General features: G+C 41.1%; 1 protein-coding gene across 2 annotated transcripts in view; it reads left to right on the top strand.

Annotated features, from left to right (window-relative positions):
* Positions 1 to 24769, top strand: part of stab1 (stabilin 1) — a 347363-nt gene that overhangs the window by 137063 nt on the left and 185531 nt on the right. For both annotated transcript variants that reach the window (XM_073072696.1, XM_073072697.1), the window contains 4 exons: positions 5889 to 5951; positions 9987 to 10085; positions 15452 to 15538; positions 20726 to 20837. In XM_073072696.1, coding sequence (XP_072928797.1) covers positions 5889 to 5951; positions 9987 to 10085; positions 15452 to 15538; positions 20726 to 20837 — 361 coding nt within the window. The remainder of the gene's footprint in view (positions 1 to 5888; positions 5952 to 9986; positions 10086 to 15451; positions 15539 to 20725; positions 20838 to 24769) is intronic.

Genomic DNA, 24769 nt, shown 5'->3' on the forward strand with positions numbered 1-24769 from the left:
GGTGATAAGTTAGAGGGTTGGGAAGCTTTTAAAAACCAACAAAAAGCAACTCAAAAAGTCATTAAGATGTTAAAGATGGAATACAAAAGTAAGCTAACCAATAATGTTAAAGAGGATACCAAGAGTTTCTTCAGATTCATAAATTGAATTGACTTTATTACTTACATTCTTCATATACATGAGAATTAAAAATCTTTATGTTATGTCTCCATCTAAATGTGCAATCTGCAATTATGGTAATTTATAATAAATAGTATATACAACAGGATTGTCAATATAACATAGAAATACAGTTGCGTCAGAATGACTTAAGCAGCCTGATGGCTGTCCCAGAGCCTGTTGGTCCTGGCATATATGTTGCGGTACCATCTCCTGGATGGTAGCAGCTGGAACAGTTTGTGGTTGGGGTGACTTGGGTCCCTAATGATCCTTTGGGCCCTTTTTACACACCTGTCTTTGTAAATGTCCTGAATAATGGGAAATTCACATCTACAGATGTGCTGGGCTGTCCACACCACTCTCTGCAGAGTCCTGTGATTGAGGTTCCCATACCAGGCAGTGATGCAGCCAGTCAGGATGCTCTCGTTTGTGCCCCTGTAGAAAGTTCTTAGGATTTGGAGCCCATACCAAACTTCGTCAATTGTCTGAGGTGAAAGAGGTGCTGTTGTACCTTTTTCACCACACAGCTGGTATGAACAGACCACGTGAGATCCTCACTGATGTTTAAACTGAGGAACTTAAAGCTGTTCACCCTCTCAACTCCAGATCCATTGCTGTCAAAAGGGGCTAGCCTGTTTCCATTCCTCCTGTAGTCCACAACCAGCTGTTTTGTTTTTGCAACATTGAGGGAGAGGTTGTTTTCTTGACACCACTGTGTCAGAGAGATGACTTCTTCCCTGTAAGCTGCCTCTTTATTGTTTGAGATTAGGCCAATCAGTGTCGTGTCATCAGCAAATTTAATAAGCAGATTGGAGCTGTGGGTGGCAACACAGCCATGGGTATACAGGGAGTAAAGGAGGGGACTTAGTACACAGCCCTGAGGGGCAGAGGTGAGGGAGCCCACTCTTACCACCTGCTGGTGTTCTGACAGGAAGGTCAGGATCCAGCTACACAAGGCAGGTGAAGGCTGAGGTCTCTGAGCTTCTTGCCGAGCCTGGAGAGAATTATGGTGTTGAATGCTGAACTGTAGTCCAAAAGTGTAAAAGAGAGGTGAGATTGGATATTGGACTGCTGGGAAACGATGCTGGAGAGGTACTAATGGGGAGACAAGGAAGTAACAGATGATCTGATCAAGTATTTTGCATTAGTCTTCACTGTGGAAGACACTAGTAATATAGTGAAGTTCCAGGAGTTAGGGGTCATGAAGTGTGTGAAGTTACCATTACTATGGAGAAGGTTTTTGGGAAACTGAAAGGTCTGAAGGCAGGTAAGTAATTTGAATCAGATGGTGTAAACCCCAGGGTTCTGAAAGAAGTGACTGAAGAGATCATGGAGGCATTAGTAAAGATCTTTCAAGAATCACAAATTCTGGAATGGTTCTGGAAGAATGAAAAATCAGAAATATCGCTCCACTCTTCAAGAAGAGACAGAGACAGAAGTCTGGCCTCGGCGGTTGGGAAGTTGATTGTTAAGGATTGGGTTTTGGGGTACTTGGAGGCACATGATAAAATAGGCCGTAGTCAGCGTGGATTCCTCATGGTAAAATCTTGCCTGACAAATCTTTGGGAATTCTTTGAAGAAATAACAAGCAGGATAGACAAAGGAAAATCAGTTGATGTTGTGTACTTCGATTTTCAGAAGGCCTTTGACAAGTTGCCACACTTAAGGCTGCTTAACAAGCTATGAGCTATGGTATTACAGGAAAGATTCTAGCATAGATAAAGCAATAGAAGATTGGCAGGAGGTAAAGAGTGGAATAAAGGGACTCTTGTCTGGTTGGCTGCCAGTGACTAGTGGTGTTCCACAGGGGCCTGTGTTGGGGCCTGTTCCTTTTACAATATATGTCAATGATTTGGATGATGGAGTTGATGGTTTTATTCCAATATTTGCAGACAATACAAAGATAGGTGGCGGGCAAGTAGTTTTGAGGAAGTAGTGAGGCTACAGAAAGACTTAGACAGATTAGGGGAATGGGCAAAGAAATGGCAGATGAAATGCAGTGTTGGGAAGAGAACGGTCATGCACATTGGTAGAAGAAATGAAAGGATTGATTATTTTCTAAATGGAGAGAAAATCTGAGATGCAAAGGGACTTGGGAGTCCTTGTGCAGGATTCCTTAAAGGTTAATTTGCAGGTTGGGTCTGTGATGAGGAAGACAAATGCAATGTTAGCATTAATTTCAAGAGGACTAGAATATAAAAGCAAGAATGTAATCCTGAGACTTTATAAAGCACTGGTGAGGCCTCATTTGGAGTATTGTGAGCATTTTTTTCGGCCCTTATCTTAGAAAGGATGTGCTGAAGCTGGAGAGGGTTCAAATGAGTTTCACTAAAATGATTACAGGATTGAATGGCTTGCCATTTGAAGAGAGTGTTGTTGGCACCAATTGAATAGTGAAAGGGCTTGATAGAGTAGATGTAGAGAGGACGTTTCCTGTGGTGGGAAAGTCTAAGACCAGAGGACACAGCCTCGGAATAGAGGGGTATCTTTTAAGAATGGAGATGAAGGGGAATTTCTTTAGCCAGAGAGTGGTGAATCCGTGGTATTTCTTACCACAGGCAGCTGTGGATGTCAAGTCTTTATCAACTGCTGCCTTAAATATACATAGATTCTTATTTGGTCAGGGTATGAAGGGATACAGGGGGAAGGTGGGGGATTGGGGACTGAGAGGAAAATGGATCAGCCATGATGAAATGGTGGAGCATACTGGATGGGCCGAATGGCCTAGTTCTGCTCTTATACCTTGTGGTTGCTGGGTATGGAGGACCCAATTTATAAGAAAAGATTGAATAAGTTTGGAGTCTATTCTTTAGAACATAGGGGATTGAAAGGAAATGTGATAGTGGTGTACGTAATTATGAGGGATATAGAAAGGGTAAATGCAAGGAGGCTTTTTCCATTGAGGTTGGGTGGAGTTACAATCAAAGGTCATGGGTTAAGGGTGAAAGGTGAGAAGTTTAAGGGGACTATGAAGGGAAACTTCTTCACTCAGTGGGTCGTGAGAATGTGGAATAAGTTACCAACACAAGTGGTGCATGTGACTCTATTTCAAAGTTTAAGAGAAGTGTGGATAGGTACATGGATGGTAGTGTTATGGAGGGCTATGGTCCCAGTCCAGGTCGATGGGTTTAGGTAGTTTAAATGGTTTCAACATGGACTAGATGGGCCAAAGGTCCTATTTCTGTTCTGTACTTCTCTATGACCATGGTTGTCAGTGTGTCACCACAAGATCATTTAGAGACTTCTATAACCATGCATGATATTCACAATGTACTGAGGGCCAGATCAGTGACATTCAGGTCTGGTGGCCAAATGAGATTCAAGAGGTCCAGATAGGATCTCCAGAAAGCCATCTCATGTGCAAAGTGGTGATTCTAGACCAGTCGTGTCACTGGGGGATGCTTGACCGCTGTGGCAGAGCTGAATGCTCATACCTCTTACAAAGTGAAACCAAGTGACGTAAACAACAGGGCTTGCTTTCAGATGAGCTCAATGCCTTCTATGCTCAATTTGACCATCAAAACACGGAGGAGCCTTCACAAACTCCCACAGCTTCTTTCAGTCGCTGACGTGAGAGTATTCTTCAGCAGGATGAAGCGATAGAAAGTATCTGACACAGAAGCATTACCTGGTAGAGTACTAAACACCTATGCTGATCAACTAGCTGGAGTGATCACTGAGATTTTTAACCTCTTGCTTCAAGCAGGCTTCAATTATTCCGGAGCCTAAGGAGAATGTGGTAACCTGCCTCAATGACTGTCATCCCGTAGCACTGACATCTAATGCGATGGTACTTTGAGAGGTTGGTGATGAAGCATATCAACTCTTACTTGAGAAATGACTTGGATTCACTCCAATTTGCCTACCACCATGTCAGGTCCATAGCAGATGCCATTTCATTGGTCCTTTGCTCAACCCTGATACATTTAGATGGCAAAGGTGCATATAGCAGGATGCTCTTTATCAACTGCAGCTCATCAATCAATACCATCATCCCCTCAAAACTAATCAATAAGCTTCAAGACCCTGGTCTTAATACTTCCTTGTGTAATCCTTGATTTCCTCACTTGCGAACCCCAGTCAGTTCAGATTGGCAACAATATCTCCTCCACAATCTCCATCAGCACAGGTACACCAACAAGTATGTGTGTTTAGTCCACTGCTCTGCCCGCTTTACACTCAATACAGCTCCAATGCTGTATTTAAGTTTACCGACGACACCACTGTCGTTGGCTGAATCAAAAGTAGTGATGAATCAGAATTTAGGAGGGAGGCTGAAAATCTGGCTGCATCGTGCCATAACAACAACCTCTCACTCAATGTCATCAAGACCAAGGAGCTGATTATTGACCTCAGAAGGAGGAAACCGGAGGTCCGTGAGCCAGTCCTCATCAGGAGATTAGAGATGGAGAAGGTCATCAACTTTAAATTCCTTGGTGTTATGATTTCTGAGTACCTGCCCTGAGCCCAGCATGTAAATTTAATTATGTGGAAAGCAAGGCAGTGCCTCTACTTGCTTAGACGTTTGCGAAAATTCAGCATGACGTCCAAAACTTTGACAAACTTCTGTAGATGTGAAGCGGAGAGTATATTAACTTGTTGCATCATGGCCTGGTATGGAAGCGCCAATGCCCTTGAACAAAAAAATCCTACGAAAAGCAGTGGATATGGCACAGTCCATCATGGGTAAAGTCCTCCCCATCCTGGAGCACATCTACACTGGGTGCTGTTGCAGGAAAGCAGCATCCATCATCACGTAGTGGATTTAAAAACACAAACACTAGGAAATCTGCAGATGCTGGAAATTCAAGCAACACACACAAAATGCTGGTGGAATGTAGCAGGCCAGGCAGCACCTACAGGAAGAAGTACAGTCAACATTTTGGGCTGAGACCCTTCATCAAGAACATCAACTGTACTTCTTTAGATGCTGCCTGGCCTGCTGCGTTCCACCAGCATTTTGTGTGTGTTGCATCCATCATCAAGGACCTCCACCATTCAGATTTTGCTCTCTTTCGGCTGCTGGTATCAGAAAGAAGGTATAAGTGCCTCAGGACCCACACCACCAGTTTCAAGAACATTTATTACCCCTCAACCATCAGGCACTTGAACCAAATGGGATAACTTCACTTGCCCTATCACTGCACTGTTCCCACAACTTGTGGACTCACTTTTAAGGATTCTTCATCTTGTTTTCTCAATATTTATTGCTTATTTATGTATTTATTCATTCATTATTATTTCTCTTTTGTATTTCCAATGTTTGTTGTCTTTTGCACATTGTGTTTTGTCTGCCCTGTTGAGAGTGGTCTTTCATTGATTGTTGTGTTTCCTGGATTTACTGTGTATTCCTGCAAGAAAATGAATCTCATGGTTGTATATAGTGAAATGTACAGTATCTATTTTGATAATAAATTTACTTTGCACTTTGAACACCTCCATGGTGCCCCTTAAAGGCTTCTGCTGACTGCTCCAAGCTTCGTTCTAATTTTCTTCCTTGTTCTCATTCTCCAGGTTTTGTAGCTGATATTCTGGCAAGTGTTAACTCCTCTACTCACTAGCATTGTCAAGTAGGCCTTGGCCATGTTTTGCTCCAGGCGATCCTCTATCTACATTGCCATCTACGTGGCATGGTGCACTGGTTTCTGATATCAAGCTGCATCCAAAAATGTGCATATTAATATTGGGCTCTATCTAATATCACAGCTTTAATCTTCTCTGCTTTTCAGGCTCCCTGCGGACATTGCTCTTCACTAAATAATAGTCTCTGCCCGAATGGAAGCACGCCAATGGTAAATCTGAAAACTTTGACTTCTCTGACATATGATCCATTTGGAATAATATTAGCAGATGAGTTATTGTTGTAGTTTAATTGAGTCATTCCTCTGTGTAAGTCATAAACCACAAGTGAAGTTCAAGCACTTAAGTCGTGAGGATCCTGAACTTCCCTATGGCTTTTCATTAAACAAAAGACTGAATTGATTGTTTCACTTTGAATTTTGTTTCAATACTTCTACTTACTATATATGTTGCTGTTCGATCTGTGAGTCATGGAATCCTCCAGCACCAAAGGAGGTCATTTGTCTCTGTGGCGGATCCTTGAAGGAGAAATCTAATTTGTTCTTCATCTCTGCAAATCTTTCCCTTTTGGGGAAAAACATCGTGAATATGTGTGCTTTCAAAATATTCAGGTTATGAGCAAGATTTTATTTGGCTTCATGAGTGAATCTGCAGATGCTGGAAATAAATAAAAACACAAAATGCTGGCAGAACTCAGCAGGCCAGACAGCATCTATGGGAGGAGGTAGTGACAACATTTCGGCCCCAAACGTCGTCACTACCTCCTCCCATAGATGCTGTCTGGCCTGCTGAGTTCTGCCAGCATTTTGTGTTTTTATTTTATTTGGCTTGTTTTCTTCCTAACATAGATCCAGGACACACAGTCACTATCAGGCATAGGAGCACAAACTTATCATTGCCCTGCCCATTCAGAAGACCAGTTCTGGCACCTCCACCACAACCATGGCAGGATGCCAGCTAAAACATTACTGGTCAGCAATAGAATTCAGGCTCATGCTTTTAATGTCAAACAGGCAAAACCTTGTGGGCATTATGTTGTATCATATGTCGCCACACATGCCTTACCATATGCACTCAAACTTAATTGACTAAGTAGAATGCTTGCAATGTCATAAGTTCCAATGAAGTAACTTAGTAGCTCCCTGAAATATTAGCTCTCCTTGATTCTTAAACCCTTCAGCAGATATGCTGACTGAGTCTCTCTGGTATATCTGCAGATTTCTGAAATAAAAACAGAAAATGCTGAAAATACTCAAGTCCAGCAGATGTGTAGAAATAACAGCAGTCAACATTTCAAATAGCTGAATGTGAGCAACTGTCTTGAAGAGAGATCTTTGATCAAAAACATTAGTCAGACTAATATAAGTGGGACTTAAAGGACCTATCATAAGAGATGCTGTGCCTCTCAAGTAAATGTACTCCAAGTTTCTCACATTCATCATAATCTTGGTAGATGTTATTGTAATATGTGTTATTACACATTTGAAATTGTGTGTTGGTTTGTAATTGCACAAAGCTTTGTTTGCAAGCGAGAATTAGGAAACTCATTGAATTACAAAGACTAAAACTTAGTGCATGGCTGAATTGGCAGCACCAGGAATGGCCCTTCCTTCAGGTTGCAATTCACACAAAAATAGCTTGGCAAATCAGTAGGCCCATGCAATGTAGGGTCACAGCCAGAAATTGGAGTTGTGGGTGGTCATGCCAGGGTTAAAATCAGCAGTCAACTTTGGGGTCTTTAAGCTGGAGAAGACAATTGACAATCAAGGTTGGGTTAAATCTGTGTGTTGCTAGGTGGTGCTGCTCAGTGGAACAGAGGCCTATTGCACATTGTATCTCTAAATATGATAAATAAATGTGAGGTTATCCATTTTGGTGGCAAGAACAGGAAGGCAGATTACTATCTAAATGGAGTCAAGTTAGGAAAAGGGGAAGCACAACGAGATCTAGGTGTTCTTGTACATCAGTCAATGAAAGCAAGCATGCAGGTACAGCAGGCAGTGAAGAAAGCTAATGGCATGCTGGCCTTTATAACAAGAGGAATTGAGTATAGGAGTAAAGAGGTCCTTCTGCAGCTGTACAGGGCCCTGGTGAGACCCCACCTGGAGTATTGTGTGCAGCTTTGGTCTCCAAATTTGAGGAAGGACATTCTTGCTATTGAGGGAGTGCAGCGTAGGTTCACAAGGTTAATTCCCGGAATGGCGGGACTGTCATATGTTGAAAGATTGGAGCGACTGGGCTTGTATACACTGGAATTTAGAAGGATGAGAGGGGATCTGATTGAGACATATAAGATTATTAAGGGATTGGACACGCAGGAGGCAGGAAGCATGTTCCCGCTGATGAGTGAGTCCAGAACTAGAGGCCACAGTTTAAGAATAAGGGGTAGACCATTTAGAACAGAGATGTGGAAAAACTTTTTCACCCAGAGGGTGGTGGATATGTGGAATGCTCTGCCCCAGAAGGCAGTGGAGGCCAAGTCTCTGGATGCATTCAAGAGAGAGTTAGATAGAACTCTTATAGATAGCGGGGTCAAGGTATATGGGGAGAGGGCAGGAACGGGGTACTGATTGTGTATGATCAGCCATGATCACAGTGAATGGTGGTACTGGCTAGAAGGGCTGAATGGCCTACTCCTGCATCTATTGTCTATTGTCTATAAGTAAGATAAAGGTGCTGGTGGAAACAGGAGAATTCATTATAGGAAAGGATACAATAAATAAATAAAGCAGAGAGTTTGGTGTTAGTCAGTAGCTGGTTATTTATTTCCAGGGTACAATTAATAATTGAAGTTAGGGCTGGTTGAGTTGAGGAAATGATTTTTATTCAAGGTGTGGGATTTAGTGATCTGGAGTTTGTCTGATGTGGATTTTAGGTGCAATGAATTTTGGGGTGCAGTGTTGGAGGTGTTTGGTCAGTGGGTTATGGTGTACCAGATATGCTCTGTATAGATGACAGTCTCTACTTAGTTAAATGGGACATGATTTGCATTCAAGGGAGGAGCTTTTGCTTCTGAATTTAAAAGAAGACATTATATTTCAAGCCCCGATCAGAGGCATGAAGACATAATCCAGTCTAAAATTTCAAAGTAATGGCAAGGGAATGCTGCTATGTCAATTGTTGCATCAAATGGGTGTGAGAGGAAATTGGGGCCCATTTTCTGATTAAATAAGAAAAACACTTTCTGATGCTTTTCAAGGAAGAGTAAAAGATTCTCCAAGTGAACTGTGTAGAAGTGCATCTTGCAGACAACACTAAAATAGAGTAGCACATCTTTGAATATTGTGAGTGGTAAACTAATTAGCTCCCATCTTTCCATAAAGTCCATCAAGGGTCAGTTTTGTTTTGTTGTTGTATTCATAGAAGTCTGAAGTGATACTGAGCAGCTTGAATGGCTTTCTTGGTGCTGGGGTTCAACTTCAGGCAAGGACTCCAATTTACAACCCAATTTCATAAAATGCCATGCAGAAATAATAGGCAGAGGGAAGCACTGCATCTTATTCTGAAGGTTTGCAGAGTTCAGCATCATAGTTTCCATACTTAACTCTTCACTTGGATTGTCATTGTCAGCTGTGGTGTTAAGGAGAGATCTTGGAAGGTTCTCAGTGACTTTCGCTGTGGGAGTTAACTGGGGATGGAAAGCTGGCATAGTGGAGTGAAGTCTTCTAACTCTTGGCTTTAAAGTGGCACAAGAGAGATAGAGTAGTACTACATTGATTTATTAAATTAGCTAAAGATACTGCATGGTATAAAGATCACAGAAAAAACAAATATATGGTAGATATTTTTGGGAATGTTGACAACTTTCCACTGCTGGAGGTCAAATCAGAATCTAATAACATCTGCACCTGTTTATTATTTGTTATCCAAGTTAAAATTCTCCCCTAGTAATATGAGGTTCGTATGGCTATTTAAAAAAGAAATCATTAGAATAATCAAATTATTATCTGCTTGAAGAATTTCATTTAAGTGTATTTGTATTACGCATCAAAATTTCAAACCAACTTGATGCACTGGAAAATTCAAAACTGCAAAATAAATCAGTAAAAAGAGTAGTCATATTTCCTTTTGATGAACTATAATAACTTGTGAATTATAAATTTTAATTTTGTTACATTTCATTGTGATTGAATATGTCAATTATGATTTAAATATCACAAATCAGTCTTGAATATCCAATAATTTTGTATCATTTTGAGATCTGCCTTATTTATACTTTCTTCACTGTAATCATTTTGTATCCGCAGGAATCGTATGAACAAAATTGTGTATACCAAACGTCAGTAGATGATTTTATCTATAGCAGTAACACTGGCTGTGCAAGACACTGCAACCAGACTGTTGTTGTAAGTATTTTAATTTTTATTGTATTTAATATGATGGACAACTACGAGCTACATTCTATTCACCTGTCTTTGTGCCTTAAAAATTCTAAAATGTGATGATTTAAAAGAGAATAAATGTTTCAGTTGTGTTTTACAATGCAGTAAACCAAATAGCCTTATTGTTGCTAAATGATAACCTTAGGATATAATCCTGATGAAAGTAAGTGTGTTATTTTATATTTCTAGAAGCTTAGAGCATTGTAAATGGGTTTTGGAACAATAATTCTGAGCTACTATATGGAGGATAGCTGGGAAAGTTGATGCCTCTCCCCTGTTGTGTTTTTATTGGTTGATGGAATGCTGTATACGACGGCAGCTTATTTTGCTTCACTGCATAGGAACTTGTTGCAGTGAATGATTAGTTGTAGCTAAATAAAGGCCAGAGAATGATTGCTGTAAATTATCGGCTCTTTCATTTCCATGAAGGTTGTAAAATCGTATAATATACAGAACTGCAGGAGGCCATTTGTCCTATCAGGTTTGAGCCAGCTCTCCTACTGGGGCTTCCCACTATAATCATGTTTCCTTAATCTTTCTTTCCTTTTATATTCTTACTTTACAAGTTTTTTTCCTCACTTGCTTTCAAATGAAACTCTGCGTTAACAATCATCCTAAATTAAACTTTCCATGGACAGCCTTAAGGCAGAGGTGGTTGAGATGCTTGGAGTATGGGGAAACCTCCCTGGACACACTCATTTGCAGAGTACCTGATTTCTTACTGCACAGTTTCAGGACCAAAACCTCCAGCATGTGCCTCTCCCACTTTAATTATATATTTATTTACATTAGGCCCCTTGCCTGAACTTTGAACTGGTGGTGAGGGACTGCCCACCGCGTAATGCTTGCCCTGTTGAAATGGGTGCCTCTGGGATCCTGGGGTCTATGCTGTTGAAGCAAACTTCCTAAAGGTAGGTAGATAATGCTGTTTTTTGTAAGACTTTTTTTTGCATCAAAAGCACTAACTGCAGATGCTGGAAGTCTGAAATAAAAACAGAAAATACATCGTCACAGATACTGAAAGTCGGAGAAACTGCGGATGCTGGAAATGTAAAATAAAAACAGAAAATGCTGGAAACACTCAGCAAGTGAGGCCATGTCTCTGCTGGTGGACGTGACCTGACTTGCTGAGTACCACAGGTGCTACCTCCTTTGGTGAATAGGTCCAGCATATTCTGCCGTTCATCTTTTTTTGCAGCTTCCGATAAACAATATGACATTTTGTCCCATGTTTTTGCTGAGAATTTCTTCTTTTATCCACCGTGAAGTGGTTCACTTTACTTAAGTGACAAATGCATTATTTCCTGACACTGCCTATGACGGATAGACATCAAGTGGCAGTGGAATCATAAATTGTTGTGGTGGAAGGAACTCATTTGCTCCATTGAGTCAATGAAACAGTGGCACCCGAGTGCAACTATACAACCCAGGCCTATGCACATGCATGTCATGTGTTATAGAGACCCTGGCTTTGTGTGCATCTGTTTACATTTCCCTGTACTTTCTCTGTGTTTTCCAGTATCTATCTCAGTATTCTTTAAAACTTTTTCTTTTTGGATTACTTTGTCCGAACACTGAATCTCACCCATCTCCATCTTGTGTTTAAATCATTTTCCACAGCTCTTTTTAAATCATGTTGGTGGTTTAGACAATGTCATCATATGTGTAGGGCTGTCTTCTACCTCAGAATGTGTGCCACTCGCACGGTCACTTCAGCTTCTGTCTATGTCACGCTCGATGCTTGCCTCCTTCCCTCTCTCGTACATGATAACAGTAATGATTTTGAAATGGCCAGTTAGAATTAAATACCTAATTCTAATATATCCTTTAGAAAGCTTCCAGTCAACTCTTTTGGTCCCAATGACATGGGATGTATTAAATTGTCAATATAAAGTAAACTCCATTGGCATTTTTGGAGTTAATGTGGATAAGCACCAAGATTTATGTTTGGCTACTTATGGGGCAGGTAAAACAGCTGCTCAAAGTACCTGCTTAGCTTGTATTACACTGGAAGATTATTGGACTGTTGCATTTCCCTCTGCAGGATGATGGTGGAGCATCAGAAACATAACAGGATCACAAGCAAATTACGTGCAATTTCAATGATATTCAGTAGGCTCACCGTTAACTGCTTGAGTGGCTGTTTTACACATTGTGTCACTATACAGGAGAAAGCAGCTTGCTTGATTGGCAAGGCTCTGCATCACACTAAATGTTCATGCTACTGTACAAAACCTAAGAATTTGGGGAGATTTTATGTCTCCAAAGAATTAACAAATTTCTATGGATGTACTGTGGAGAGCATTCTAACTGGTTGCATCACCATCTGGAATGGAGGGGCCTCTGTACAGGACTAGAAAAAGCTACAGATGGTTGTAAACTCATGGGTGCTGGTGTCTCCAGCATCGAGGACATCTTCGAAAGGCATTGCTTCAAAAACATGACATCCATTGCTAAGGACTCCCATCACCCAAGACATGTGCCCCAGTGCCTGAAGACACACACTCAGTGTTTTAGGAACAGCCTCTTCCCTTTCGCCATCAGATTTATGAACAGACAATGAACCAATTAATTAACACAACCTCACTAATTTTGCTCTCTTTTTGTGCTAATTATTAATTTAATTTAATATATATTTCTTATTTGAATTGATAGTACTTTGTATGTATTGCATTGTACTACTGCTACAAAGCAACAAATTTCATAATGTGCAGCAGTGATGTTACATCTGATTCTGAATCAGTTGCTACAGCAAGCGCTATCTACAAAATGCACTGAGATCACTCAACTTGAACTCCTCTGAAGCTGTAACCTCCACCTATAAGAAGGACAAGGGCAGCAGATCCATGGAAACATCACCGTCTAATTTCTGCTCCATCTTGACTTTGAAATATATTACTGGTCCTTCAAAATTGCTGACCCTGAACTCTGGACTTGTGTCACCATTGGTACAAGTTTAGGTTGTTAACACCACTCAAAGGATGAACATGAACGAGGGGAAATGAGTGGCTATATTTCATTAGGCTTGGTTTGCAACCTAAGGCACTCAAACTTCTACAGATGTTTTGTGAAGAGCATTCTGTCAGGCTGCATCATTGTCTGGTATGAGGGCGGGCTGCTGCACAGGACCAAAAATTGTAAAATTAGTCAGCTTCATCTTGGGTACACTCCTTCATAGTATCCAAAACATCTTCAAGGAGTAGTGCCTCAGAAAGGAGGTATCCATTATTAAGGGCCCCATCACCCAGGGCTTGCCCTCTTCACATTGTTAACATAAGGAAGGAGGTACAGAAGCCTGAAGGCACACACCCAATGATTAAGGAACAGCTTCTTCCCCTCTGTCATTCGATTCCTAAATGGACAATGAACCCACAAACACTACCTCACTTTTTTATATATATTATATATGTTTTGCACTATTTTAATCTATTTAATATGCATATATGCTTACTGTAATTGATTTATTTATTCTTTCTTTCTATATTATCATGTACAGCATTGTACTGCTGCTGCTGGTGATAATAAACCTGTTTCTGATTCTAATTCTGAGATCAGGTCCCAGATTCCCTTACTGTCTTTCCATCTTGGCTGGGTATTTAGGAGGGAGGAAGGATCTTCCAGGGAGAAATGAAACAAGAAGCTGAAGGCTGAGTCAAGCCTTGGTAATCATTTGGCCAATGATTTGGCCAGAGAAGCAGGTAAAAAATGGAAAAAAAAACATTAGATACTGGAAATATAAAACTAGAGTGGAAAATACTGAAGCATTCAACAGGTCGGTCAGCATATCTAGAGAGAGAAAAACAAAATTAATGTTGTGTCAGAACCACACTGACCTGAAATGTTAACTCTCTTTCTCCCTCCATTGATGCTGCCTGACATACTGAGTATTTGCAGCACTTCCTGTTTTTTTTTCTAGAAAACAAGTTGTCTATCTATTTTCTTGGTGTGTTGAACATATCATCTAAAGAGAAGAAAAACTGGGGATGATGAAGTATGGGTGACAAGGAGCTTGTTGGTATTAAATGTGCTCCTCTGATTAGATCAAGACAAGTCCACAGTTCTTACAGGTGGCTACATTCATTTTCCATCCCTCCCATTTAAATTGGAGCCTTAGTTTGTATCCAGCTAACGTCCAATTGACTGGCAGGAAGCTGATTAATATTTGTGAATTGAGCTCCTGTAGTGCTGCCCAATGTAGGCTAGTAAAAGCTGGGGTAGGAGGAGGTGATCTGTGGAAGATTTCCCTCATAGGCTCAAGGAGCGGCAATTTCTCCAGGTTCCACACAGAAGGACTGGGTATTCACTCCTTTGGTTAATCTATCTTTTAGTGGTTTTAATCTCACAACATCCATAGTTTATCTGGTTGACAGATCAGGTCCTTCAGACTTATTATCTTTTACTGTTTATGTTTATTAAGGGAGAGCAGAATGCCTATCAGATAGAAAAGAACTTAGTCATCAGATGTCTTTCATGGAGACTGCAGGGCAGGAAGGTTATAGATACCTCACTAATAATGTCCCAAGATTAGCTTCCTACCCAGAGGTTAAAACCCATTGGAATATATTTCTGCTGGAGATAAAGGATAATGGTATTAATGTGATCAATTCATATAACAATGCATTGAGATAGTACAAGCTAAAACGAGTGCAGAATAGAGTGTTACAGTTACAGAGTACAGGTGGACAATAAGGTGCAAGGTATTAAGGATGTCGATTGTGAAGTCATGAGTCAATCAATAATCTTACAACAGTGGGATAGAAGCTGTCCTTGAAGCTAGTATTACATGCTTTTCAGTCTTTTGTATTTTCTGCCCTGTGAGGGACAAGAAAAGAGAATGTAATGCTAGCTGCTTTAATGAGAAAGTGAGAAGTAGAGTCCATACTGGTTTCCACGATGTTCTCCACTCTCTGCCGTTCCTTGCATTCTCAAGCAGAGAAGTTGCCATACCATGTTGTCGTGCATTTGGATAAGATATTTTCTATTGTGCATTGATAAAAGTTGGTGAAGGTCAAAGGGACACGTTAAATTTCTTCAGCCTTCTCAGGATGTAGAGGCATTGGCAAGCTATCTTGACTGTGGTGTTAATGTGGTTGCAATAGGACAGGCTGTTGGTGATATTCACTCCTAGGAAGTTGAAGCTTTCAGCTCTCCCAATTTTGGTATCATTGATGTGCACCGTCCTCCTTTCTGAAGTCAATGACCAGCTCTTTGGTTTTGTTGATATTGTTGTCATTATGTCATGTTGCTAATATTAAACATGAATAAAAGCATATTGTTCCTGAAGAGATCTTTGTAATAAATTAAAATGTGGTCAATTTTGTTCTGTCTAGAAACCAAAATGCTGTAAAGGCTTCTACGGACCAGATTGCAAGGCTTGTTTAGGTGGTTTCCAAAATCCATGTTATGGACACGGAGAAGTAAGTTAATGAAAAATTGAGAGAAAGGTTAATTATTTAACCAAAAATCAGTAAAGGAACTATCAAAACACTTGTATGTTGATAAGCTTCATTATTGTTAGCACATTATCATAGTAGTTAGCATAATGCTATTACAGTGCCAGCAACCGGGTTCAATTTCTGCTGCTGTCTCTAAAGAGTTTGTATGTTCTCCCCATGGCCACATACATTTTCTCTGGGTGCTCTGATTTCCTCCCACATTCCAAAGGGTTAGTAGGTTTATTGGTCACAGGGATATTATTGGGCGGTTCGGCTCGTAGAACCGGAAGGGTCCGTTACCAAGCTATATCTAAATTAATTAATTAGGAAAAGTGATTAAAGCCTTTAAGTATTTGCTACCATTGAAATGCACAATACAAAAGGAGGCTAGTTGCCCCATGTCTTGGCAGGTCATAATTAAGGCTTAGGTTCATTCTACTTCTCTCGATTCATTGTTTTGTAGGATTATGAATAGGTTTGGACTTTGGACAGGTGCTGACAGCACAAAGTTAGAGGCTCAAGAAGAAATTGAAATTAACCTTTAGGCCTTGTGTTAGATAGCCATCCCCTTGGCCCATAAGACTTCCAGTAGAGCTACTAGGACTTGATGTTTTAATCCCAATGATAAAGTCGGCACTCTCAATGTTGGAGTGGTGACAAGGAGGGTAGCTACGTCATTGGGGTCATCAGGTGGGCACCCTCCTTCTTTGACGTTTTGTTGATAAGCCCACGACATCTCCAGAGGGCTCAATGGTGCTACAATGGTCAAACGGTCCCAGATACACCCCCCTCAGTTCCGTACCCTCCTGTCTTCATCTTGCAGCCCAGTTGTTGACTTTCCTTTTAATCCAAATCCAATTACTGCTTTCTTCTGCTGCATTTGACAAGGACTTGATTGCTTGTTGGAGGGAGACACCCCTCACCCCCACCTTCTTCACTAGACTGGTTGTAGATGTAGCAACGAATCCCCTGCATCCCACTTCTACAGGAAAAATCTTGGTCTTCCAGCCGTTTTGAGCAGCTTCAGTTGCCAGTTCAGAGTACTTGGTCTTTATTCCTCTCATAAGCTTCTTCAACACCATCTTCCCGTGGTACTGTCAATTCCACAACATATGCCAGCTTGGCTGGTCTGGACCACAGGACTATGTCTGTCCGGAGTGTTGTAGCCGCAATGTCTGGGGGAAACACAAGCTTATTCTGCATGTCCACGTCCATTTTCCAATCCCGAGCAACATACAGAATGCTTATGTCCTTTGATGTTACTTGGTGCTCTGGAGGTTGGCCTGCTGGTACAAATCGTGTAATGTGGATATTTCCTGCCGATGTTTGTGGGAGAGCTTTTACGGTGGCTTGCCTCTGTTCCAAGATTGATGCCAGCTGTCTGAGAACTTGGTTATGCCGCCAAGTATTCCGCCCCTGGCTGAAGCTCATGGTGCATCCTGTTAAAATGTGCCTTAGTGATCCAGGTGCTTGACAAAGAGAGCAAGTGGGGTCTTCTCCCCACCACTGGTTCAGGTTCTGGGGTGTGGGTAGGAGGTCATAAGTGGCTCTGATGACAAAAACTTAGCTGAGATCCCTCCATCTCCCAGATGTCACGCCAACTGAGCTCCCTCTTTTCCAGGCTCTCCCAATTAGTCCATTGACCCTGCTTGGCCATTGAAACGGCCCTGGCGTGTCGCTCTGCCTCCTCCTGCCTTCTTACCTCCTCCACCACGAGCCGTCTCTTCTGCACTGATGTTGCCTTGTGCCATTGAGGAGCCTTTGGGACGAGCCCGAGACCGGCTCTCCCATGTTGGACTTGGCCAACCACATCCCAGAAGTGAAGAGCAGACCTAGCACTCTGAATGGCTTCAGGTGGGGTCCACTTCCTCCCTGTTGCCACACGGAGGGTCGCTGTTTGACTAACAGTATCTTCAGATTCAGTGAGGGTAATGACCAAACTTTCTTTGGTGCATTTGTATTCTTCCACAATACTTGTAATTGGTAATTCCAATTTGCCGTTCCCGTACAGTCCAACAGGACTTATGCATCGTGGAAGTCCAAGCCACTGTTTCACATGTGTGCTGATCACTCTTTCGAGCTTTTCCACCTTGTTGATGGGGATTTCATACACTGTTAAAGGCCACCTGAGTCTTGGGAGTATGCCGAACTGGAAGCACCACAGCTTGAGTTTTTCTGGCAGCAAGGTCTTGTTGATGCGAGCTATGTACGTGATGGTATCCTTTTCGAGTTGTTTAAACTGCTCGGTGTTCTTGAGCTTAGCATCATACCATCGACCCAAGCTCTTCACTGGCATTTCTGAAACAGTTGGGACAGGTGTTCCATCAATATGAAATCTTTGATCCGTGAATTGACCTTTGACAATGGAGATGCTTCTGCACTTGTTGGGCTTGATCTTCATCCTCGCCCATGTGATGTTCTGATGAAGCTTTTGCAGAAGTCTCTTGGTGCAGGGGACAGTTGTCGTCAGTATTGTTATATCGTCCACATAGGCTCATATCGATGGTAACCTTTGACCAAACTGTAGCCGTTTTCCTCCCGCAACCCATTTTGAGGCTGACAATGAGGTCCATTGCCATAGTGAAGGCCAATGGGAAGATGGTGCACCCCGCCATGATGCCTACTTCCGGTGGTTGCTAAGCCGTGGTGAAGTCTGATGTTGTGAGACAAACTTGCAGATCCTGGAAGTAGTGTTTTACCAGATTTGTTATTGTTGCAGGCACCTGAAAGAATTCAGAAGTAGTCCACAGCAGGGAATGAGGAACTGATCCATAGATGTTGGCCAAGTCGAGGAACAAGACATACAGATCCTTTCCTTCTTTCTTAGTTGTCTGGATTTGATGCCATATGATGCTGGTGTGTTCAAGGCATCTCGAGAAGCCTGCTATGCCAGACTTTTGGATTGGTGTGTCGATGAAATGGTTTTGTTTCAGATATTTTATAAGCCTTTGCGCCAACATGCTGAAAAAGATCTTGCCTTCTATGTTCAGAAGGTTTATTTGGTGAAACTGTTCAATAGTGGACAAATTCTTTTCTTTTGGGATCAGCACTCCCCCTGCTCTTCTCCAGGCTTTGGGGATAACTTGCTTTTCCCACGTAACCCTCATGTTTCTCCAAAGGAATCTCAGAACATCCACGGTGTTCTTGTAAACACAATATGGAACACCATTAGGGCCTAGCGCTGATGCTGATCTTGCCTTCTTCACTGCCTTTTATACCTCACTCAGCTTGGAAGGGCTGATGTTGAATAGATGTTGTGGGGGTGAGATTGGTGGGATGTCAGCTGAGACAAGTATCGGTTCATCTTTTAGCTCATCTGTGTGGGTGGTTCTGAGATATCTTTCAACCTCCTCTTTTGATGCTTTCAGGGATCCGCTTTTCTCTTTTGTGAAAATGCCTTTCACATATTTAAAGGGGTCTTTGTAGAAGTCTGTTCTAGCTTTTTCCTTCTTTTTGCGTCGTTTCCTTAAGCACTCTGCTCTGCGCAACTTCGAGAGCCTCTGTTTAAGGTCCTCTTGAAGGAGGTTGATGCCCTCCCTTTCTTCTGCTGTTGCTTTTTTCCACAACTTCCTCAGGCCTTTTCTTTCTTTAACAAAGTCACTGGATTTCCTGGAGACGATGGAATTTGGAGGGAGAAGGCATATCTTTCCTGCTGACTTGTTCCTTCACTCCAAACTTCTCCTTTCCGTAGCTGTAGATCAGGTCGCCCATCTTCTTCAACTTTTCTGCTGATCCCTTGATGCCACTTAAGATCAGGCTCACATCCACATTGATGGTTTCCCACTCCTTGCTGTTAGACTTTGGCCATTTCACCAAAGGCTTACGTCCTTGCATGTTCTCCACTTTACGATGTGCCTGGCTGTGTCTTGGACTGCTGCTTGTGCCTGAAACTTCTTCCACATCCCGTGGGGTGCTGATACTCTGTGGACTGTGGGTTTCTTCCTGCCGCTGAGTTTCATCTGACTGATTTGACCTTCCTCTTAACAGAATCTGGTCAATGTGGGGCCCTGGGTTGGAGATTTTCAAGCATTTCTTCCGTCCTTGATGACCACGAATTGATGTTACTTTAGTCCAGCCACACCTACAGGTCTGAAGAACATGTCCAGCTGCTGGTTTCTCAAGAGTATTGTCACTTCCTTGGTTCATTGTTGTGTCCATGCCAAGGTTCGTTACTATAACTTATCATCCTAAGGACTTGTTCGGCTCAAGGTTAAATTTTTTATCTTTTTATGCCTTCATGATTTGGTTTCCTGTACCTTTTTGTATTTGGTGTGTTATTCTGACTTCAGCCTCTTGTACATCACCATTTCATCTGAGGTGATGAAGCAGTGTGCATTCATTTGTCAGTATTTCTGTCTCCAGGTTGAAAGACTGTGGCTTCAAGTTCCCCTCTTGCAACATCAACACAGAAATCTGTTCTGACTTTCCACTGAGAAACTTTGTCCCGCTTGTTCTGATGTGTTGCCCTTCTGAAGACATCTTTAACCATAGTGTTGTCTGCTCTTCCAGAAGGATCTTTTAAAATCCAATGCCATTCTTTTTTGAAATCCTTCATTCTTTTTGAAAAGAGCTAAGGATTTTCTGTTCTCTTGGCCAAAATATGCCCATCACTCAAAATTGTTGATATGGGATATTGTTGGTTGCAAATGGTTTGCTGCACTTTCTGTATTGCAGCTGCAATGGGATAGAGATATTGTGATGGGATATGAAAACCCTATATAAATGCAGGTTCCCTCTTCTTCCCATTGTTGTGTTGTAAATATTCCATTGGGAAGGAATTTCCCCAATGTTAATCTTTCAGCCAATTTCTCCAATTAATAAATCATGTCGTTTTCCCACAAAGACAACTACTTCATATTCATTAACTTTGTGTTCATCCCTGAAATGTGACAGGCTCTCTGTACATTTGAGTCCTGCTATAGCAATAAATAGATTGCTTATTCTGCATCTCCTGAAAAGGTGAAGTACAAAGTAATTTAAATAAAAGTAAAATTAACAAAAGAATCTTTGAATGATTATCTGTAATAAGAATGATTGATTTTCAATGTTCAAGATTGTATATTGTCATTCGTCAGTACGAGTCTAAAGGAGAACACAGTGATTGTTGGGCTCTGAATCTGATACAGTATAAATAAAACACAATAAACATACCATTTTTGTTTTTGACAGTGCTCCGATGGAATAGAAGGAGATGGTTCATGCAAATGCCATTCAAACTTTAAAGGAATTGCCTGTCATATTTGTTCTGGACACAATAAACATGGTGAAAACTGCACCCAAGGTCAGTGATGTTCTAAACTTGTAGTGTTAATAAGGATTTAAACTAAAGTACAAATGTGGTGTGTTTCACAATAATGTTATGTAGAGTTTCTCTTTGTAATCATGGATAGTCCATGACAATATTCTAACTAACAAATGGGGCTGGTGGATCTGTATAAATTGGTACAGGGAATATAATTTTAATCTTGCCTATCAGATGGGAATGTGGCAGAATTGTTTTTATACTCTAGCCAAAAAATAGTGAGGTAGATCTGATGAATGGGAAATCAAGTGGAGTATAAATTCAGTGTTGCACTCAATCTCTCGGGTTTCATGTTGGGTTAGGTTATAATACCCCTAATTTTGTTAATTTTGTATTTGCTAATTGTAGGGTGGTATTTCATCTCTATAACTTCTAAACTACAAGGCAGCAGTTTACTTGAGTGGTTGTATTGCCTGAAATGTATGCAGGATGTGCTTGTGGTGAGTGACACTCCCACTCACGGCAAATTTGCTCTGGGCAAAATGATGATTTGTCTCATATGACTTAAATCTCATGCTAGAAAATAAAACAATAACATCCAGAATAAAATCCATTCATGAGGCAACTCTGTTGACAAACAGAGTGTTATATAGGGAGTGCTGCCACCTAAGCAACAAAATCAGATCTTTGACTGTTGATCTTCACAGCATTTTAAAAATTAACTGCACTTATGTGCCTTTCAATGCACTTCAAATAAATTGCAGACACTGCTTTAACTGTGGTGTATAAAAAAACAGCAGGTTATCTATGCACAATAATTTCCTACAAATGACAATGAGCTGATGACCAGATCACCCACTGCAGTGATATCAGTTAGAGGATGTGTTTTATCCAGGAATCCTTTGCCTTAGTTCAACATATCAGAATGGGATTTTTTAACCTTCAAGATATGGGAGCCATGACACCAGTTTAACATTTCACCAGAAAGATAAAACCTTTCTTAGTATTGCAGAGATTTTGTGTTGAAACATTTGGATTTGGATTTTAATCATCAGAGAAAAATATTTTATTACCTCAATAATTCAGCTGTTAATATAATGTGCAACCATTTGCTTCAATATATACAGCCCCTTTTTGATTTCTGATTCTCTACTGCAATGTGGGCACTGCTTTCAAAGTTCAAAGTAAATTTATTTATCCAAGTACATAGATGTCACTATATACTACCCTGAGATTCATTTCCTTGCAGGCATTCACAATAAATACAAAGAAGCACAATAGAATCAATGAGAAAAACAAAGACTGACAAAGAACCAATGTGTAAAAGTCAATTAATTGTGTAAATACAAAAAGACAAACAAAATAATAATAATAGATAAATAAGTAATAAATAATATTGAGAACAGGAATTATAGAATCCTTGGAAGTGTGTCCTTACGTTGTGGAATCATTTGTTACCTCAGTGCTGGGGTGAATAAAGTTGTCCCTGAGATATAGGAGCAGAATTAGGCTATTGGCCAAATTGAGTCTACTCTGCCATTCAATCATGGCTAATCCTCTTTTTCCCTCCTCAGCCCCACTCCCCAGCCTTTTCCCTGTAACCTTTGTTACCGTGTCCATCAACCTATCAACCTCTGCCTTAAGTACACCCAACAACCTGGTCTCCACAGCTGCCTGTGGTAACAAATTCCACAAATTCACCACCCCTCTGGCTAAATAAATGTCTCCTAATTTCTGTTTTAAATGGACACCACCCCCCCATCCTGAAGCCTCCTGCACTAGACTCTCCCACTGCGAGAAACATCCTTTCCACTTCTACTTTGTCTAGGCCTTTCAACATTCAAAAGGCTTCAATGATATCCCCTCTCATCCTTCTAAGTTCCAATAAGTACAGACCCAGAGCCATCAAACGTTCCTCGTATGATAAACCTTGCATGACCAGAATCATCCTTGTGAACCTTCTCTGAACCTCTCCAGTGCCAGCACATCTTTTCTTAGATGTAAAGCCGAAAACCGTTCACAGTACTCAAGTTGAGGCATCATCAGTGCCTTATAAATCCTCAGCATCACATCCCAGCTCTTGTATTCCTGACCTTTTGAAACCAATGCTAACATTGCATTTGCCTTCCTCACCACTGACTCAACCTGCAAGTTAATCTTAGGGGTGTTCAGCACAAAGACTCCCAAGTCCCTTTGCATCTCAGTTTTTTGGAATTTCTCCCCATTTAGAAAATAGTTTGCACATTTATTTCTACTACCAGTGCATGACCGTGCATTTACCAACATTATATTTCATTTACCACTTTCTTGCCCATTCTCCCAATCTAAGTCCTTCTGCAGTCTATCTGTTTCCCCAACATCATCTGCCCCTCCACCAATCTTTGAATCATCTGCAAACTTGGCAACAAAGCCATCTATTCTATTGTCTACATAATTGATATACAGAATAAAAAGAAGTGGTCCCAACACTGACCCGTGCGGAATACCACTAGTCATTGGTGGCCAACCAGAAAAGGATCCTTTCATTCCCACTCATTGCCTCCTACCACTCATCCAATGCTCTAACCATGCCAGTAAATTTCCTGTAATACCATGGGCTCTTAACTTGGTAAGCAGCCTCACGTGTGGCACCTTATCAAATGCCTTCTGAAAGTCCAAATATCCAACATCCACTGCATTCCCTTTATCTATCCTGCTTGTAAGCTCCTCAAAGAATTCCAACAGGTTCATCAGGCAAGATTTTCCCTTAAGGAAGCCATGTTGACTTTGTCCTATCTTGTCCTATGTCACCAAGTACTCCATAACCTCATCCTTAACAGCTGACTCCAACATCTTGCCAACCACTGACATCAAGCTAACAGGTCTGTAATTTCTTTTCTGCTGCCTTCCTCCTTTCTTAAAGAGTGATAAATCTGGTTATTACTCCTCAGGAGCCTGATGGTTGAGGGGTAATAACTGTTTTCAACTATGTGGTGAGGGACCTACTGCTAGCATTTCATTCTCTCCCCTAATTTTATCTTGCTAAGCAAATTGCAGGTGATATCTAAGTCCCCCATTTAGAAAGAATCACATAAAGACCAGATTTGGTTAAGACATTAAGTGTTCTTCCCTGAAAGACATTAAAATAGTTGAGTCACAGAGTGGTACAGTGCATGCTGATCTTTTTGCCCATTTCACCCACATCTGTGCTTTGCTGGTCAAGTGCTCTTAAACAAATTACTTGTATTTGATTCCATCATTTTCTCTGGCAGCATATTCCAGATATCAATTACTCTGTAGTTATAAAAAAAATGTACTTTCTCAGATCCCTTGAAAACTCTTCCTTTCACTTTAAACTTGTGCACTCTTATTTTTGATACCTTACCATGGGAAAAAATTCTCAGCCATCTGTGCCCATAACTAAAATGCATCAATCTAGGCAGCATCTCGACAAGTCTCCTGTGCACTCTCTCTTGTGTAGTTCATCTTTCCTATGATGTGACAACCAATTCATTTCCACTATTATAGCATTTTTATTTCTATTGTTACCATTACCATTTCTAGCTTTTTTAATGCAACACCCTATTATTGAATTACCAGCTGCCTTGATCAGGTAACCTTACGGTAAAAATAAGCAATGTCAGTGAGGTGCAGATGTGTGTCAGAAGGTTACCTCAGTCAATTGTGGGGTCAAATTTAGGAACAATTGGAGGTTAGAAAAAGTGACAGAAATTAGGTTAGTGGTTGAAGAGTAGAGTTTACTTTGGGGCTAAATGTAAGAATGGAACCAAGAGAAAGGGTTTTCACCTTGTTGTTGAAGAGTTTTGGGGAAGAGAATGTGGTCAAAAGATTCAAATGTGACAGACAGGATGGGAAGAACAAAGTATGATGGTTCAACCTTGTCACATGGTGTCATTTGGAGTTCTGATAGAGCTGTTTGGGTACTGTAGTAGAGGTAAAGCCAATTGGAGAGATTCAAGCATGGTGGCTTA

This window comes from Hemitrygon akajei, chromosome 19 (assembly GCF_048418815.1).
Source record: "Hemitrygon akajei chromosome 19, sHemAka1.3, whole genome shotgun sequence".
In the NCBI taxonomy this organism is placed as follows: domain Eukaryota; kingdom Metazoa; phylum Chordata; class Chondrichthyes; order Myliobatiformes; family Dasyatidae; genus Hemitrygon; species Hemitrygon akajei.